Source organism: Sceloporus occidentalis, unplaced genomic scaffold (genome assembly GCF_023333645.1).
Source record: "Sceloporus occidentalis isolate IW3139 unplaced genomic scaffold, rSceOcc1.0.p SCAF_13, whole genome shotgun sequence".
Lineage (NCBI taxonomy): Eukaryota > Metazoa > Chordata > Lepidosauria > Squamata > Phrynosomatidae > Sceloporus > Sceloporus occidentalis.
This window is the reverse complement of record NW_028316993.1, coordinates 12,360,905-12,376,659: the sequence shown is the minus strand read 5'-3', so window position 1 is coordinate 12,376,659 and position 15,755 is coordinate 12,360,905. Positions and strand designations below refer to the sequence as shown.

The following is a 15,755-nucleotide window of genomic DNA, read 5'->3' as shown; positions in this document are numbered from 1 at the left end:
GGGGGAGAGAGAGCGATATTCCGGGTTCCGCTGAGGCGTGCCTAATGGCGGCCTTCCGCGCCAAACCGGAAGTTGGAGCTCTGACTCTCTAGGAATCTATCAGTCTATTGTCGGTCGCCATGGCGTCGATAGGTAGGGCTTCCGGTGGGCCAGCAGAAAGGGGAAAATGATATTATATATATATATATATATATATATATATATAACCATGATATATATTTATGTAATGAATATATATATGTGTATGTATGTATGTATATAATGTTGATATATTTATACAGTATAATGATATTTATATATTATCTTGATATATATATATATATATATGATATATATATATGTGTGTCTGTAATGATTATATATATATATATGTATATATACACAAAATCATGATATATTTTATATAATGAATATATATGTGTGTGTATATATATATATATATATAATGATGATATATATTTATATAATAATAATATATATATATAGTCTTGATATATATTTATATGATATTTATATAATATAATGATGATGATGATGATGATGTATTTATATAATGATTTTCTATACACACACACACATGCATAATGGTTATATACATTTATATAACAAGCCAAAAACTAACAATATGAATTCCGATATAGAGGAATGTTAAATAAGGTTAATAAAAAATAATGAAATGCATAGAAATACACTTGACTTGAGAACACTCCATGTGAAAAGGGAGCCCTAGTAGACCACAAGCTGAACATGAGCCAACAGTGTAATGCTGCGGCTGAAAAGGCCAATGTGATTCTAGGCTGCATCAATAGAAGTATAGGGAAGCCATAGTGCCTCTCTCTATTCTGCTTTGGTGACTTGACTCTTCTGTTGTTTCAGGTGAACTGAGCGCTTTGCTCTTGGTGTCGCTTCTTTGGGGAGGAACCAACCCGTTTTTGAAAAGGGGGACGGAGGGTTTGGAGCGAGTGAAGGAAGAGAGAGGCACCCTGCAGCTGGTGGCAGAAATGAAATTTCTTTGCCTCAATTACAAGGTCTTTTAACTGTTCGTTTCTCCCATTCTCCTAATATTTTACTTTAGCATCCACAGGTTGGACCGTAAAGTAACTAATGCAATAATGCCTGGCAGCTAAAGCACATAGTGGCATTCCATACAGAGGAGGCAGGTTGGATTCTGGGCACCACAATTCAAAAAGGATGTTGAACAACTGGAGCCATGTGTCCAAAATGGTGAAGGGTCTGGAAACCATGAAGCCCTATGACTGAGGAACGACTTAAGGAGCTAGGGATGTTTAGCCTGGAGAAGAGAAGGTTAAGAGGTGATATGATAGCCCTGTTTAAATATTTGAAGGGATGTCATATTGAGGAGGGAGCAAGCTTGTTTTCTGCTGCTCCAGAGAATAGGATACAATAGAGCAATGGATGCAAGCTACAGGAAAAGAGATTCCACTAAAACATTAGGAGGAACTTCCTGAGAGTAAGGGCTGTTTGACAGTGGAAAACACTTCTTCCTCTGAGATTATAGTGGAGTCTCCTTCCCTAGAGGTCTTTAAATAGAGGCTGGATGGCCATCTGTCAATGGGGATGCTTTGATTTAGATTTCCTGCATGGCAGAATGAGGTTGGACTGGATCATGGCCCTTGCGGTCTCTTCCAACTCTATGATTCTATGATCATTTCCCAGCGGTTGTACTTCTAAACCCTGCCAAGTTTCTTGTGAGTAGCACTGGAGTATATTCAGTATATGGTTCTACATGCAAGAGGCTGAAGTTTTCAACCTGATTGTAACCAAAGACAGTGGCTTGAATCCTGTTGGTATTCCAGCTGGAGGAGAAGACTCCTGAATCAATTACTGACTCGACTCTTAACGTAGATGCCATTGTTTCCATAGGTCTGTTCTGGTTGGACCACAAAAATAGGATTCAGGTTGGAAAATACCACCTGAAATATAAATCAAATACAACATGGGAACAAATATATTATCACAGATTACACTGAGGCTGTCATGCTTTGGACATATCATAAGCCGACATAACTCACTGGAAGAGATGATGATTCTTGGTAAAGTGGAAGGCAGTAGGCAAAGAGGAAGACTGTGTTACAAATGGATTGGTTCTGAGAGCCTTTGTGGGGTATAAATAATAATAATAATAATAATAATAATAATAATAATAATAATTTAATCAAGGAAATCCTTGTTTGCCTTGAGGACTGTTAAGAACTGGGTATCTTGGAGGTCTCTCGTTCATAGCATTCCCATAGTTGACATAACATAATTGACATAACTCTTAGAGGTCTCTCATTCATAGCATTCCCATAGTTGACATAAACAACAACAAATTGCCACAGATCTGGTTCAGTTAAAATCCTGCCAACCTGATTTGAACCACTGTCATGTTCTAAAGACAGACAGTCCCATCCACAAAGCATTGCAGCAGAGGGAATAACATCAACTGGGGAGCGTTTGCTAGACGTCTCTCGAGGATCTTATAGTGCCATGTAATCCCAAATCTACTCTTGTCTAATGAATGTAGAGATCTGACTACATTGTCATCTCTTTCTTCTCCTTGCAGTACGTGGTGCCGTTCGTTCTCAACCAGTGTGGCTCGCTGGTCTACTATCTTACTTTAGCATCCGCAGGTTGGTCCATATAATTATTCTTGAACATGGCCCTGTGTGAAGACTCCTTGCACGGAAATAGCTCCGAGAGAAGGAAGCTTATTACTTTTATTCCTGATATGCATATAGGGTTTGGACTCATTTCTTTGGCAGGGACAGTGTTGTCGATACTGTTACGCTTGCTAAATAATCTTTTAATACAGGGAGCATTCAAAAATCACATCTCCTACCAATCCTCCACCTTCTCCTCCTATAGACTACCTGTTTCACTGGCATGGGTCAGTTGGAAATATTTACACCATTTGGGGTAGATTGTTCCCTTGGAGGGGATCCTAGGTGGTTTTTGTTTAGTTTGGCTAGCTAAACAACCAAACTAGCTCCTTTTTTTTCCATTCCAGACCTTACGTTGGCTGTGCCCCTTTGCAACTCTTTGGCTCTTATCTTCACTCTGGCAACAGGGAAGCTTCTTGGAGAAGACATTGGAGGTGCAAGTAAGTCTCTTAAGTTTTTTGTGCATTTTTCAGGCTATGTGGCCATGTTCTAGAAGAATTTATTCCTGACATTTCGCCAGCATCTGTGGCTGGCATCTTCAGAGAACGTTGGCATAGAAGAGAGCTGGATACGCACACGCACATATACTGTAGGGAGGAAATTCCATGTTAATCTGTGCATTGTTCTCTTGTTGAATGCAGGGCCTCAGGGAGGGAGGATATGCAAAGGAGGATTGGCGTCTGCAAATTGGTGATCATTATCTGCTGGGAAAGCCCCTGACTCTGGGTCATTTTTCATTTGCATTTGCTGAGTCCTCATTTTGCTATTCCTCAGGACTGGTAGCCAAACTTTGTCCACTTTAAGGGTTTCTACTTTCCATTTGAGATTATCCAGATGTTTATGGATTTCAGTGGCTTCCCTGTGCATCCTGACCTGATAGTTGTTGGCATGGTCCAGGATTTCGCTGCCTATCAAACAGTATTTTATGCCCAGGATGGTTTATAACATGTTCTGATTTTTCTGACTGACTCAATCTGCAGTTAAGTCTCTTAATTTTTGATCCAGTGCAAGCTCCTAAAGATTCTATTCCTTTTGAGCAAAGTGCAAATATGCTCATACATACTTACTCTGAAGTTGCACTGTGGACATCAAGGCCTTGAACCTACCAGTTGTGCAATGGCTGAATCTCTCCTCATCCACTAAAGGGGAGAGAAGACAGTGTGCTTGTGGATTGCATCAGGGACTTCATTTGTACTGTGTCTCTGTTTGTCTCTCCCGAAATGACAAACAGAATTTGCTTACAAAAGAGCGCCATGTGTCCCTTTCTTCCTTGAGTATATCTTTGTTGACATGAATGGCAACAACAAGTCCAGGTTTATTTCCACCTCTCTCTGTGTTTATTTTTCCTTCTAGGGGCTGCACTGGGAATGCTGCTGACCATGTTAGGAATTGCTCTCTGCATTGCTGGGTCTGGACATGAGAAACCTTAAGAGGCAACTCAGAAGAGAATAGGAGTGTTTGTGTGTGTGTGTGTGTGTGTGAGAGAGAGAGAGAGAGAGAGAGAGAGAGAGACAGGGCCATCCATGGCCTCTGTTCATTTTGCTCCACAGTACATTGTGGAAGGGCTTCTTGGACTCAAAAATGGCTTGAACCTTTCAGGACTGATGAATGGTGTTGGGTGTCTCAGCCCAGCAGCTCTTTGAGCCTTTGTTCGCTCATTTCGCAGAGTGACCAAAACTTACACTGTAACTTTTCTGATCAGCAGCAGAAATTCAATGAGCTTTTTCAGGGTGCCTTTACAGAAATGTGAGCTCAGGCAGCTCAAAATCCGCATCTGGCTGCAAGAGCAATCGCTGGTGTGTACATACTCTTATCCAGGGGTAGGCAGTGTGCAGCCCACAAGCCACATCTTCCCCTCAGGGATATTGCTTTGGCCCCCAAGGTCTCAAAAATATATTTTTAAATAAAAGCTTTTTATATAAAAGATTTCAGTGCTTTTTCTTTTTGCTCCAGAATGCTTCCATATGCATTCAATGGGGCGTGAAAGGCATTTCTACTACGTTTGGAAGCACCCTGTCCCCCTAACCAAAAAACCCAATTTTTGTAAAATGGATCAAAATTTGAAATGCTCCTGAAAGTTCACTGGTGGCACTCAGTGTATTTACACCACATTTTGCGGGTACACATTTTTTGTTTACCCACTGCAATATTTCTTTGGCTCTATACAGATAGGCCAAAATAAAGCTGCTTCAGGTCACTTTGGAGGCATGGTGTTTCAATGATGCATGTGTCTTAAGAGGCCAGAAGCTGCACCAAAGCTGCACTCCAGTCCTTAAGACTGGAGCATGGCTTTGGTTAGGCTTCTGGACTCTTAAGACGTATGTATTATTTAAACAGCATACCTCCAAAGTGACTCAAAGCAGCTTTATTTTGGCCTGTCTGTATCAGGCCTTTGTCTCTAAACTTTAAAGCTACAAATTGTCAACCTTTAGAGTTGAAAACTCAACGGTCCTGGGCTTTTCCCCCCTTTCCGTCCCCACTATAGTCCACCTCTTTGGCCACTGAGTGACTCTTTCAAAGCAAAGAACATGGTGATTTTACAATTTTATTTTAAGGATGTCCATAAGAGAAACAAAGATTACACAAAACCAGCGCTCAGTTTGTTTAAGATCCCTCCTCACAGGGGAAAGGGGCTTTAAAAAAATTGCTGGGTGTCTGATTTTAGTACAGTCATTTTTCAGATGCAGCCGCCTTTCTCCAAGCCAGATGGAAGCGAGACTTTCGGGTCTCCTCCTGCCTAGAATCACCAGCAGCATGCTGAACGGACTGAACTGTCTGTACCTTCTCAGTAGTCCCAACCTGTTTGTTACACAAAAAATCGAGAGGAAAAGATGCACAGAGTTTGTGTTAGTTCCAAAAAACTTTGGAATAAGCATTCTAAAATCTTTGAGAGGAAAGCTAAACTGGCATGTAACTTGAAACAGAAGCTTGATTCTTTAGAGAAGATAACTGTTCTGCTCACATAAACATCTAACTTGCGCTCCAGTGAATAGATCCCATCCTTTTAAAGCTTGTTTCTGTCATAGATACGGCATACAATATAAAGGATTCTCTAGCAGCAAAGATTTGTTACCTTTCTGCGTGGCAAGGGGTTCGTTTTAGGCGCAACTTCTTCATCTACAGTCTCGGCAGCTCTCTGGGAGAAATTTGGAAATGGAAAGTTGCAAAGTGGAGAAGCATTTCATGGTTGCAAGCCAAGAGAAAAAGAGACCCCCTTGAAATGCTGATACACTTACTGAGCACTAGTCCTAGCAAACACAATACAAGGTTGATAGAAAGCTATGGGGGGTGCAGTGGTTTGAATGTTGGACTAGGATCCTGGGAGACCAAGGTTCATGTCCTCTCTTGGCTATGGAAATCCTCATTCAGTGACTTTGAATAAGTCAAACACTCTCAGCCTCAGAGGAAGGCAATGGCAGGTGTCCTCTGAACAAATCTTGCCAACAAAACAACATGGTAAGGTTGCTTTAGGGTTACCGTAAGTCAGAAATGACTTGAAGGCACACAACAACTGTCCATTAACCACAAAACTGGGCTGTTTCTTTGCCCCAGAATACCAGCTGTAAACGGATACTTATCTACCAGTGACTGGTTTCATTCAGTCTAAAATTTCCATTGCACACATTATTTCTATTAAACGCCAAACCAGAACTTCCAGATGTATCTGAAAAGTGAACTCTCACCCAAAGTTTCTTTGAGGAGATCCGTTGGAATTTTTGGTGGCTGCATATGGCATCAGGAAGGAAGAGTTTTACCTAGGAGAGACCCTCATACCTGGTCTAGAGGCAATTCCACCTGTGTATCCTCATCTTCCCCTACTTCTTGGGCATGTGCCATCTCCTCCCTTGCACCTTTCATTTTATAGATGCTTCCTTCTTCTAGAGGAAAAATAATAATACATTAAACATTGTGTGAACAGTCTTCTGTGTTACAGAACAATCTTGGCTACTGACTATGGGTCTGTCCAAATCAGACAAGAAACTGTATTTACACCTGGGAAGGATGGAGAGCAGAAAACGGGAATCTCTGTCTTTAAATCAAGGAGCGTTATTCCATTTTGACAAAGGGGCCTTGTAATCACAAAGTCACATTTCAGAATGCTGTTAAGTGCAGAGAGTGACTAATTTAACCTAGCTTCCTCCATCCTGGTGCCCTCCATATCTACTGGGCTTCACCTCTTATCCTCCCCAGCCAGCATGGACATTGGAAGGATGATGGGAGTTGGAATCACAAACATATGGAAGGCACCAGGACAGAGTAGGCTGATTTAATCGCTCATGAACACAATGAATGTTGTAATTTACTCCTCCATAATGTTGCAGCCACATGGTAGCTTCTTAGTGTTGGGAAGAATTTGAGATAGCAGGATCTGGCTATGACTATGATTCTGGCAGACTGGCTATGACTATTAAATATACTGGGGACAAATGGCAATAGATGGTTCATGAATTCTCCCTATGAGCTCTTGGCGACCATCTCTGTGATGTGAAAATGCTGGCTTTGTCCAACCATTATCTAACCCATCTAGGTCATTCTTATGTATTTATTACTGTAGCTGGCCAAAGGAGCTTGATTTACAGAAGTGGAGCAAGATATCAAAACTGCTACATCTCCCAATTTCCTTGTGAAAGTCTAGATATTTAACTAGTGGGACCTCCTTTGATGGAGATGGGTTAGATTAGCTTTTTTGTGGGGGACGATGGGAGCTGTGCCAAGCTGGAGAAGACTGGGTTAGCCCTGGTTAGTCTTTGGATGGGAGAGCATCCTTGGATGGGAGACTAGCTGTAGGCTAGATTTCATAGGAAGGAACTGACAAAACCACCGCTAGCTATTCCTTGACTAAGAAAACCCTCTGAAATGCGTGGTGTGGCCATAAGTCAACAGTCAACTTGAAAGCACACATATACGGATACCCTCCATTCATACCTTGGTCAATGCTCTGGTATGAGTTTGGACTGATCCTTTCCACCTGAGCTGGCTTGGCATGAAAGACAGACAACTTCTTATCTTTATGGGGGTATTTTGGGGCTTGTTTGTGCATTGTTGCCGCAGAGGTGTTTGGGTGCTTTTCCGGTTGCACAACGCCTGTGGATTGCACCCTTCGAAGGTTCAGCTGGAAGGGAAAAGGCAAAAAACCAAATAAGAGGTAAGCATGGCTCCATTTCATCCCTCTAGCAGAGGTAGGGGAACCTGTTGGCCTTCCATATGGCCATCAAGTCCCTTCAGCCCAAGCCAACACAGGCAGTGGTCAAGGATTATGGGATCTGTAGTCCAATAATCATTGGGCCATCTATTCCCTAACCCTTCTCCTCTAGGAAACAGTGTGCAAGAGGAAAGAGGTTGGACCTGGCAGAAGTACACCAACAGATCCTGGCTGTGTTGTTTGTGGGTGCATAAAACCCCACTTTTAATGAACCTGAAACTTGTATTAATTCCTGGAGAGAACAGTTCTAACATAAGCCCCAGGTTTTGCAGCCAAAGAAGTCTACCTGCTTTGGTGATCCAAGGAGCGCTGAATCGCTGGACCCATCTTGGGCAGGAAGGTGGTGATGCCCAAGCTGCGAAAAACAAAGATAACACGGATGGACTATCGGGCAGCCAAGGTGCAAAAAGTCAAATCCATACGAAGACCTATACAGTTTGGGTCAGCCATCCAGAATTGAAGGTTCAGGACATAAGCAAGTGGGCTGTTTGAAATGGCCAACAATGACGTTGCTTACAAGACAACACCCAGCAAAGTCATTATTTTAAATTACTGTCTATGCTCTTATAATAACCCAGAACAACAACAACAACAAAAAGGAAAGTCAGCAGAGATGTCCACTTACCCCTTGGTTTTGGGGCCACTTTCTGTTATTGGGGAGATTTCTGCAAGCACAGAAACAGCAAATTCATAGCAGCTCACAAATCTAGGGGATCTAGACAGGTAAAATAAATGTTGCTTCCACTTTATTTCTGTCACAGCCTATTCACAAGATTGCGGGGTGGTCTACAAGTAAAATCAGTTTGAGTCAGTAAAACATGCAAATACTCCACAATCCCTAATAACCTAATAATCCAAAACACTCCTGGTCCCAAGCATCTTGGATAGGGGAGACTCGACCTGTACCTGAATTTACATACACATCATGAAATATAATATGGCTGGAGAAAGACTGAGTGTAATAGAATAATAACAGGATAACAATCACAGAGTTGGAAGAGGATGCTGAAATGCTGGGAATCCAAATGAAGCGATTGGTAGGAATCCATACCTTTTGCTATTTCATAGATCCTGGTGTGTCTCTCTCTCCAGCCGCACAAATATAGTATAAGTAAGTACTCAGATTTTGGAGTATTTCAGATTTGGGGATTCTGGATATGGGATAACCAACTTGAATAGCAATAGCAAGCAAGTAATAGTGTAATAGCAAGTATAGGGAGAGGTGGTCCTTCAAAGGCTGAGATCCTAAGCCATTTAGGGCTTCAATGCCTAGCACTTTCAGTCCAGCTCAGAAGTTATCTCTTATCTCTTCCCTTTTCATCCCTCCATTATATTTTGCACAAGGAAGACTACCCAAATTTAAGCGGCTGTGAAGACAATCCCTAGGGAGAACTTGGTGTGTCCAAGCAATGTCCAAGCAATGCGCCAGAGCCAGGTCAGAGTGACCTCCCATCACTTACCGGAATGACCGACGTACGATCTTCGGGGGTACCAAGAGTTCAAAGTAGGGGAGGTTTTTGTACTTCTCCAGCCCCACGGCCACGTAATAGTCTCCGCTCACCAGCTCTTCGCCCCTCGAGACAACGTCGCCATTCAACTTATAGAGCCTGACGACAAGGGAAAAGACTTTCAGGGGAAAGAGTGCAAAACACAGTGCATTTCCACTACATTGCTGTCGGGCTTTTATACTATTTAGATTGTCATGGTTTCTTCTCCTGGGGTTTGCAGTTTGGGGGTGTGCTTGAAAAGCCTCTGATAGCTATAGTCCATTCCCCTGAGCTCTAGTGATGTATGGTGTTCCAGCATAAAATGCTAAGTACCTCACCAGACTCCATATCCCAGGACTCCATAAGATGGGACCATAGACGTTAAAGTGGATTCATAGTGTTATATCTAGGTAGTGTAGATAACACTCCTAGATGGCACTCTAATCCATAGTTACCTTGAAGTATGTCCCCAAGGAATACATTGGGGCTTACCTGCATATCATTGCACTGTTCGTATCAATTCTACTATGAATCCCATTACTACTAATAATTGAAATTTCACTATAAACCTGAATTGAAACTGGTCAGCCTCAACATTTACAAAACCATGCATGGTCAACTCTGTTTTTCCTAGACATGTTTTGAACATTGTGCTTAGGAGGAGGAACAGTGTCTATCCAGAGAAGGATGTCCATTTATTTTTATAAAGGAAAGGGAATGGAGTTTGCGTAGAGTGACTACATATCTTCTTTTATGGAGGACAGTCCTCCATTTGAAGGACCACCAGAGGACAATATACTGGGCCCTTGGTAGCCACTGGGGTTTGGTTTCACAATACCAAAATCTGTGGACGCTCAAGTCCCATTAAACACAAAGGCATGGTAAAATGGTGTCCCTTATATAAAATGGCAAAATCAAACGCTGTCATTTGGAATGTATATAGTTACAAACATATTTTGAAGCCATAGGTGGTTGAATCTGTGGATAAGACATATATAGATATTGAGGGTCAACTATTCTCTTTTTCAAGGCTCTTCGAAAGTTGTCCAGCCCAACTTTGACTGAAAGAAAAAGAGCCTTGAGAACCACAAAAACCATCATCCACAATTAGCACCCTACCTTCCCCACTTGAGTGAGATGTGCTGTAATTCGGCTTAAATCACACAAACCATTTCTAATTGCACCTTTATGAAAACTTCTATCCTTTTTGGTCCTCGGTGTGGGCATCCTCTGTCTAAGTGACCATCCTAAACTTGCTTAGAGACTCACTTTTTCACTGCTCCGCTGTGCAGCCTGGCCTTTTCGGATACGAGGCTGAGGACGGTGCTCCATTCCTGCAAGGCGTTCCTGGTGAGGATCTGGCGGAAAGGTGGGCTCAGTAGGTCCCCGTTGCGGAAAACGCTTTAAGGGAGGAAGGAAGAAGCAAAGGATAGGATGGCTTGGGTGGCATTTGGAGATTTTTATGCTTTTCTGGCTGGTCCAATAAAAGCATTGTATTAATTTGCTTGCTGGAAGTTTTATAATGGCCAATACAGCTTCCTTTTATTTGTGTATATCTAAAAGGTACGGCAATGTTATTATGTCAGAGAGACATGGATGTTAAGGGCTAAAGGTGCAGCTGAAAATCAAAGAATATATGTTTCCTACTTCACTTACCTTCACTGCAGTTTTTATAGCAGTTTCCCTTATCTGTAATTCCAAAATCCAAAATATTCCAAAATTCAAAACTGTTCCCATGAATGGTTGAGAAAGCAATATCTTAGCTTTCTGACAGTTCAATGTATGCAAACTTTAGTCCATTTGGTCCATGCACAGACTTACTAAGAATATTGTTAATAATAAAATGACATTCAGTCTATATGCATATAGTGTATATGAAACATAAATTAATTTTGTGTTTAGACCTGGGTCCCGTCTCCAAGATATTTCATTATGTATATGCAAATATTCCAAAATCAAAATAATAATAATAATAATAATCCCGAATCCAAAACACTTCTGGTCTCAAGCATTTCAGATAAGGCAGACTCCACCTGTACTAAATTCTAAACTAATTCACAGGACTGACTGTGCAAAGTCATACTTTAGATAGGCAGCTAAGACTACCTTACAGGATTGTTCTGGGGATTGTCAAGATGCTAAGACATTTTCTATATCGTTTTCCCAATGTGTCAAAATGGTAAGTGCTACTCACTGTATGATGCAAGGGAGGTTAGTGCGTCTCTTCCATTGCACTGGAACGGACATCCTCTGGGAAATACCTGGATGGTTCTGAAGGTCAGAAAGCATCAGAATTATTATGGCTGGTAGTTCATCAATGTCCATGTTTTTGCAGGTCTAACATCATCAACGACAATAACCAGAAGGTAAAGTGTTTGCAAATTAAATTCTAAACCACATAGGGAGAAATAGGAAAGGAGAGACTCAACGGGAGGCTCAGTGGGATTTGAGCATCCATGGATTTTGTTATCCATGCTGGGTCTTGGAACCAAAACCCTCTGTATGTTATAAAGCTAATATTCAATATTTTTCCATGAGATGCTGGAAAAACTGCTCACAGATTGAAGAAAATCCAGGTTTTCTCCCCTTTTGCCCTCAAGGACTAACCTGTGTGCTGTCTTTTTTCAGCTTTCTGTTCAGTTGCTTCATTTCAGGGTTTAAATAGCTGTCAAGAAATAAATAAATAGGCTCTCAATGGTGCTACAAAATCTCACTACATACAGGTTTTGCAGACACACATGGCTATATCTTGGGATTCTGACATGTTAAAACAATCCAGATTTTAAATGAATCATTTAAAATTCACAGTAAATCGTCCAAATAAACCTGCCTGGTCTTTAAGGCTAAGAACCAAAAAGTTATCAGATCCACTTCCCTTTAAAACTGAACGATTTACTTACCAGGAACAGCAATTGTGTTTGTATTTAGACAGTTGGATAAGGCAACAGGTCACAAAGTGGTGTCACCAAATTGTACATATCTGCCTAAATGGCCAAGCGTTGATGACAGATGCACAAATATGCATGCACACACACACTGCTTCCTGGAGGGAAATTATTGCCTAGGAGTAATTGCTGTGATGTGGCCTTAAAGTTGACATCACAAGCCTGGTGCTGTCACAATCCAAGTTGCCAGCTACACAACCACAGCACCTTGATCCACTTCAACAGTTATGGTGTCATCTTAAGAAATCCTGACCTTTGGAGGAAGCAATAGACCCACTCTATTCTGCTTTGGCCAGACCTCACCTGGAGTCTTGTGTCCACTTCTGGACACCACAATTGTGTCCAGTTCTGGCCAACACAATTGACAAGTTGTAATAATATAATTAGCCAAAAGAACAGAGATATGGTGTGAACAGGAATGTTTTAAAAATTCTTATTGTTTAATGTGGATACAGGAGAACAGATTCCACCTAAACATTAGGAAGAGCTTATTGGCTATAAGAGCTGCAACCTTGCTGTTTAACTACTCAGCTTACATAAAGTACTAAAGCAATAGAGCAATAAGACATCCAGAGCATCAGATTTCCAATTCAAGTTCCTACCCCATTAGTTCATTTGTAAATGAACCCTCTGAAACCTCTGACACTAGGATGGTCAAAGGTCCAGAAACCACCAAGCCCTATGAGGAGAGGCTTAGGAAACCAGAGATGTTTAGCTTGGAGAAGATCCAGAAGTGACCTGAGCCACCTCAAAATATCTGAAGAGAAGCCATGTGGAAGATGGAGCAAGCTTGATTTCTGCAGCTCCAAGGACTAGACACAGTGTTTCCCAAACTTTGGTCCTCTAATGCTTGGAATTCAACTCTCAGAAACCCTACTAAGCTTGGCCAACAATTAGTAATTCTGGAATATCTTGCGATCTTAAACATCTGGAGAACCAAAGTTTGGGAACCATTGGACTGGGATATGAACCAATGGGTTCCAACTGCAAGAAAAGAGATTCCACTTAAAGATGAGGAAGAACGTCTTGGCTGTAGAGATGTTCAGGAACAGACTGCCTTGGAGGCTGGTGGACTCTCCATCTTTGGAGGTCCTTAAACAGAGGTTGGATGGTCATCTCTTAGGGATGCTTTAGCTATGTATTCCTGCATGATATGGGACTGAATTAGATGTCCCTTGTGGTCCTTTCCAACTTTCTGATTTTGTGGTTAGGTGAGGGACTTAATCATTTTTTTACTGGAGAGTGCTAGTCCATGTCCTTGCACATGTTCATGAACACCTTCTCTGGACACATTCCAGATACTCCACGTGCCTGTCTACACCACTTATTTAAAGTGATGTGATTCCCAATCCCTCTTTCCCCAGAGTGCCTTGAGTACAGCAGTTACTGAAGTGCAAGAAGCAAACACTCAAGCTGCATCTACACTGCAGAATTAATGCAGATTGACACTGCGTTAACTGTCATGGCTCCATCCTATGGAATCCTGGGGTTTATAGTTTGTTGTGGCACCAGAGCTCTCTGACAGAGAAGACGCAGTAGCTCCCAAAACTACAAATCCCAGAACTCCATCAAATTGAGCCATGGCAATTAAAGCAGCGTCAAACTGCAATAATTCTGCAGTGCAGATGCAGCCTCGGTCTCAAAATCTCAAACTGAAAGGAGGTTGGGGGGATGAAGGCACAACTGGGATAAATGCAGTGGGATCGTGAATGAGCAATGTTCACCATGCAAGGAGGGACCCTCCATGGTCTACTCACTTGAGCCTCTTGAACCGCTCAAAGCCTCCGGCAACATATTGGGACCCGTTCTGCAGTTCCTCCAGCCCCGAGACCCGATGGCCATGCTGTGGGGTGTAGATGCTCCGGACGGCCACCGGGGCCTGGATCATGCTGGTCACCTCATTCAGAAAGGCCTCAAAGGTTAAGAACCGGCGCTGGCTGACCACAAACTTCCGGCCGTTGAAGAAGGGATCTCCATTGCGATAGACAACCACATTCTTGGCAGGAGGTGCCACGGCTACCATCCCGGGGTTCATGTCTCTCTCTCTCTCTGTGCAAAGATTTGGCAAAGGTTGGAAAAAGTGTATAGGGAGAGAAGGACAGGGAGCTTCGGCAACCAAACCACAAAGACTTCTTGCCCAATATTGACAACCTGTGTTCCTGGAGCAATGTTTGCTGTTTCCATAGATGCCAGATCAGCAAAGAGGAAGGTGTTTTCTCGCCTTGGCAAGGAAGCAAAGATGTGTGATACAATTCACTTTTCACTTGACTCAAAGGCATCTCCATGCCTATCCTTCTCTCACAACAGTCCAAACCTTAGTAGCCTTTCTTTAAGCCAGTACACTCTCCTCCTGAATGGAACACCAGTTCTCAGCCCAGAAACATGGGAAACACTTCAGCATAAGTAGTATTTTGCAAGCAAGTTGTATAGACAATATGCTTGCTGAGAAGTTGCAAGATTGCCACTAGAAGACATAAGATGAAAATATAAGTTATGCGAGTCAGGTGTGGCACAGTGTGTTGAATGATGGACTACATTGTCGGGCAGGTTACATTCTCTCAGCCTCCCAGGAAAACAATGGCACACCTTGCCAAGAAAACCTTATGATAGGTTCACTTTAGGGTTTCCATAAGTCAGAAACAACCCAAAGGTGTACAACAGCATTGCTTTAGCAGTAGCAGGAATCCTCACTTTGTTCACACAGAGGGTTGGGCTTCTGCCACCATATAGATGGGTTCTGGAGTCCTTGTTAGCATCATGGCTAAATGTTAACAGCTGTCCAGCAGCATGAGAGGATTCATCTGTATTAATGACTTTGTTGGACCATCCACAGAATCCATAGCTTTTTTCCAACACCACATACCAAATGAGTTGATTTTCTGTCTATCTTCTTCTCTTTCCAACTCATGCGTCCATACAAGGTGATGGGGAATAGAATGACATGGACTAACCTAACCTTAGTGTTCAGTTGTATTATCTTTGCACTTCAGGATCTTGTCTCTTTCATAGCTGCCTTTCCCTTTCCTAGACTTCTTCTGGTTTCTTGACTACAATTTCCATTCCAATCAATGATCGATGAGAATACCTATTTGTAGGCAATGGCCTCAATCCCCCACCCATTACTTACACACTTATATTACAGTTCAATAGTAGGCCCTTGCCTATCAGTTGAAGAATGATACCTAATGCTACCAGGCCAAATATTATTGCCTGCCTACTCAGGTATCTTTCTTTTTAAACTATTTTATTTATTGACTTTATGACCCGCCTTTCTCCCCAGACAGGAAATCTTTGATTTCTCTTGCGTTGGAAAAGCAAGAAGCCCAAACGCCCTGCCTGGTCCCATCTGGCTTTTATTCTTTCTCACCAGGAAAGACTGCTGCCCTGGAGAATGCCAGCTTTGGTGGCATGTTTTGTGACGCCGGCTCTGCTCAGAAATTAAATAAGAATGACCTCC

General features: G+C 42.2%; 2 protein-coding genes across 3 annotated transcripts; one reads left to right on the top strand and one right to left on the bottom strand.

Moving 5' to 3' along the window:
* Positions 1 to 18: 18 nt before the first annotated feature.
* TMEM234 (transmembrane protein 234) lies at positions 19 to 4,587 on the top strand. Its single transcript, XM_089478673.1, has 5 exons — positions 19 to 132; positions 877 to 1,028; positions 2,567 to 2,633; positions 3,011 to 3,103; positions 4,017 to 4,587. Exons 1-5 carry the CDS (start codon positions 120 to 122, stop codon positions 4,091 to 4,093), a joined length of 402 nt encoding a protein of 133 aa, XP_089334799.1. The 5' UTR covers positions 19 to 119; the 3' UTR covers positions 4,094 to 4,587.
* A 640-nt stretch (positions 4,588 to 5,227) lies between these two features.
* On the bottom strand, positions 5,228 to 14,434 carry LOC149305001 (doublecortin domain-containing protein 2B-like). Of its 2 annotated transcripts, none has more exons than XM_089478849.1 (11): positions 14,056 to 14,434; positions 11,961 to 12,018; positions 11,548 to 11,624; positions 10,623 to 10,754; positions 9,327 to 9,473; positions 8,492 to 8,531; positions 8,153 to 8,221; positions 7,590 to 7,776; positions 6,438 to 6,541; positions 5,737 to 5,799; positions 5,228 to 5,462 (listed from the first exon to the last, which is right to left on the bottom strand). In XM_089478849.1, exons 1-11 carry the CDS (start codon positions 14,331 to 14,333, stop codon positions 5,334 to 5,336), a joined length of 1,284 nt encoding a protein of 427 aa, XP_089334975.1. In that variant the 5' UTR covers positions 14,334 to 14,434; the 3' UTR covers positions 5,228 to 5,333. The 2 variants fall into 2 exon arrangements, with proteins under 2 accessions (XP_089334975.1, XP_089334976.1); XM_089478850.1 differs by having other exon boundaries at positions 6,438 to 6,538.
* Between the last annotated feature and the right edge of the window lie 1,321 nt (positions 14,435 to 15,755).

What these genes read in the sequence shown, in the direction of transcription:
- TMEM234 (XM_089478673.1), top strand. An exon ending in TCTTACTTTAGCATCCGCAG is followed by an intron (nt 2,634 to 3,010) that starts GTTGGTCCATAT and finishes TTTCCATTCCAG; the next exon opens with ACCTTACGTTGGCTGTGCCC. An exon ending in AGAAGACATTGGAGGTGCAA is followed by an intron (nt 3,104 to 4,016) that starts GTAAGTCTCTTA and finishes TTTTCCTTCTAG; the next exon opens with GGGCTGCACTGGGAATGCTG.
- LOC149305001 (XM_089478849.1), bottom strand. Translation starts at nt 14,333, where the DNA reads ATGAACCCCGGGATGGTAGCCGTGGCACCTCCTGCCAAGAATGTGGTT. An exon ending in ATCGTACGTCGGTCATTCCG is followed by an intron (nt 8,532 to 9,326) that starts GTAAGTGATGGG and finishes CTGTGCTTGCAG; the next exon opens with AAATCTCCCCAATAACAGAA. An exon ending in TCCTTGGATCACCAAAGCAG is followed by an intron (nt 7,777 to 8,152) that starts GTAGACTTCTTT and finishes TTTCCCTTCCAG; the next exon opens with CTGAACCTTCGAAGGGTGCA.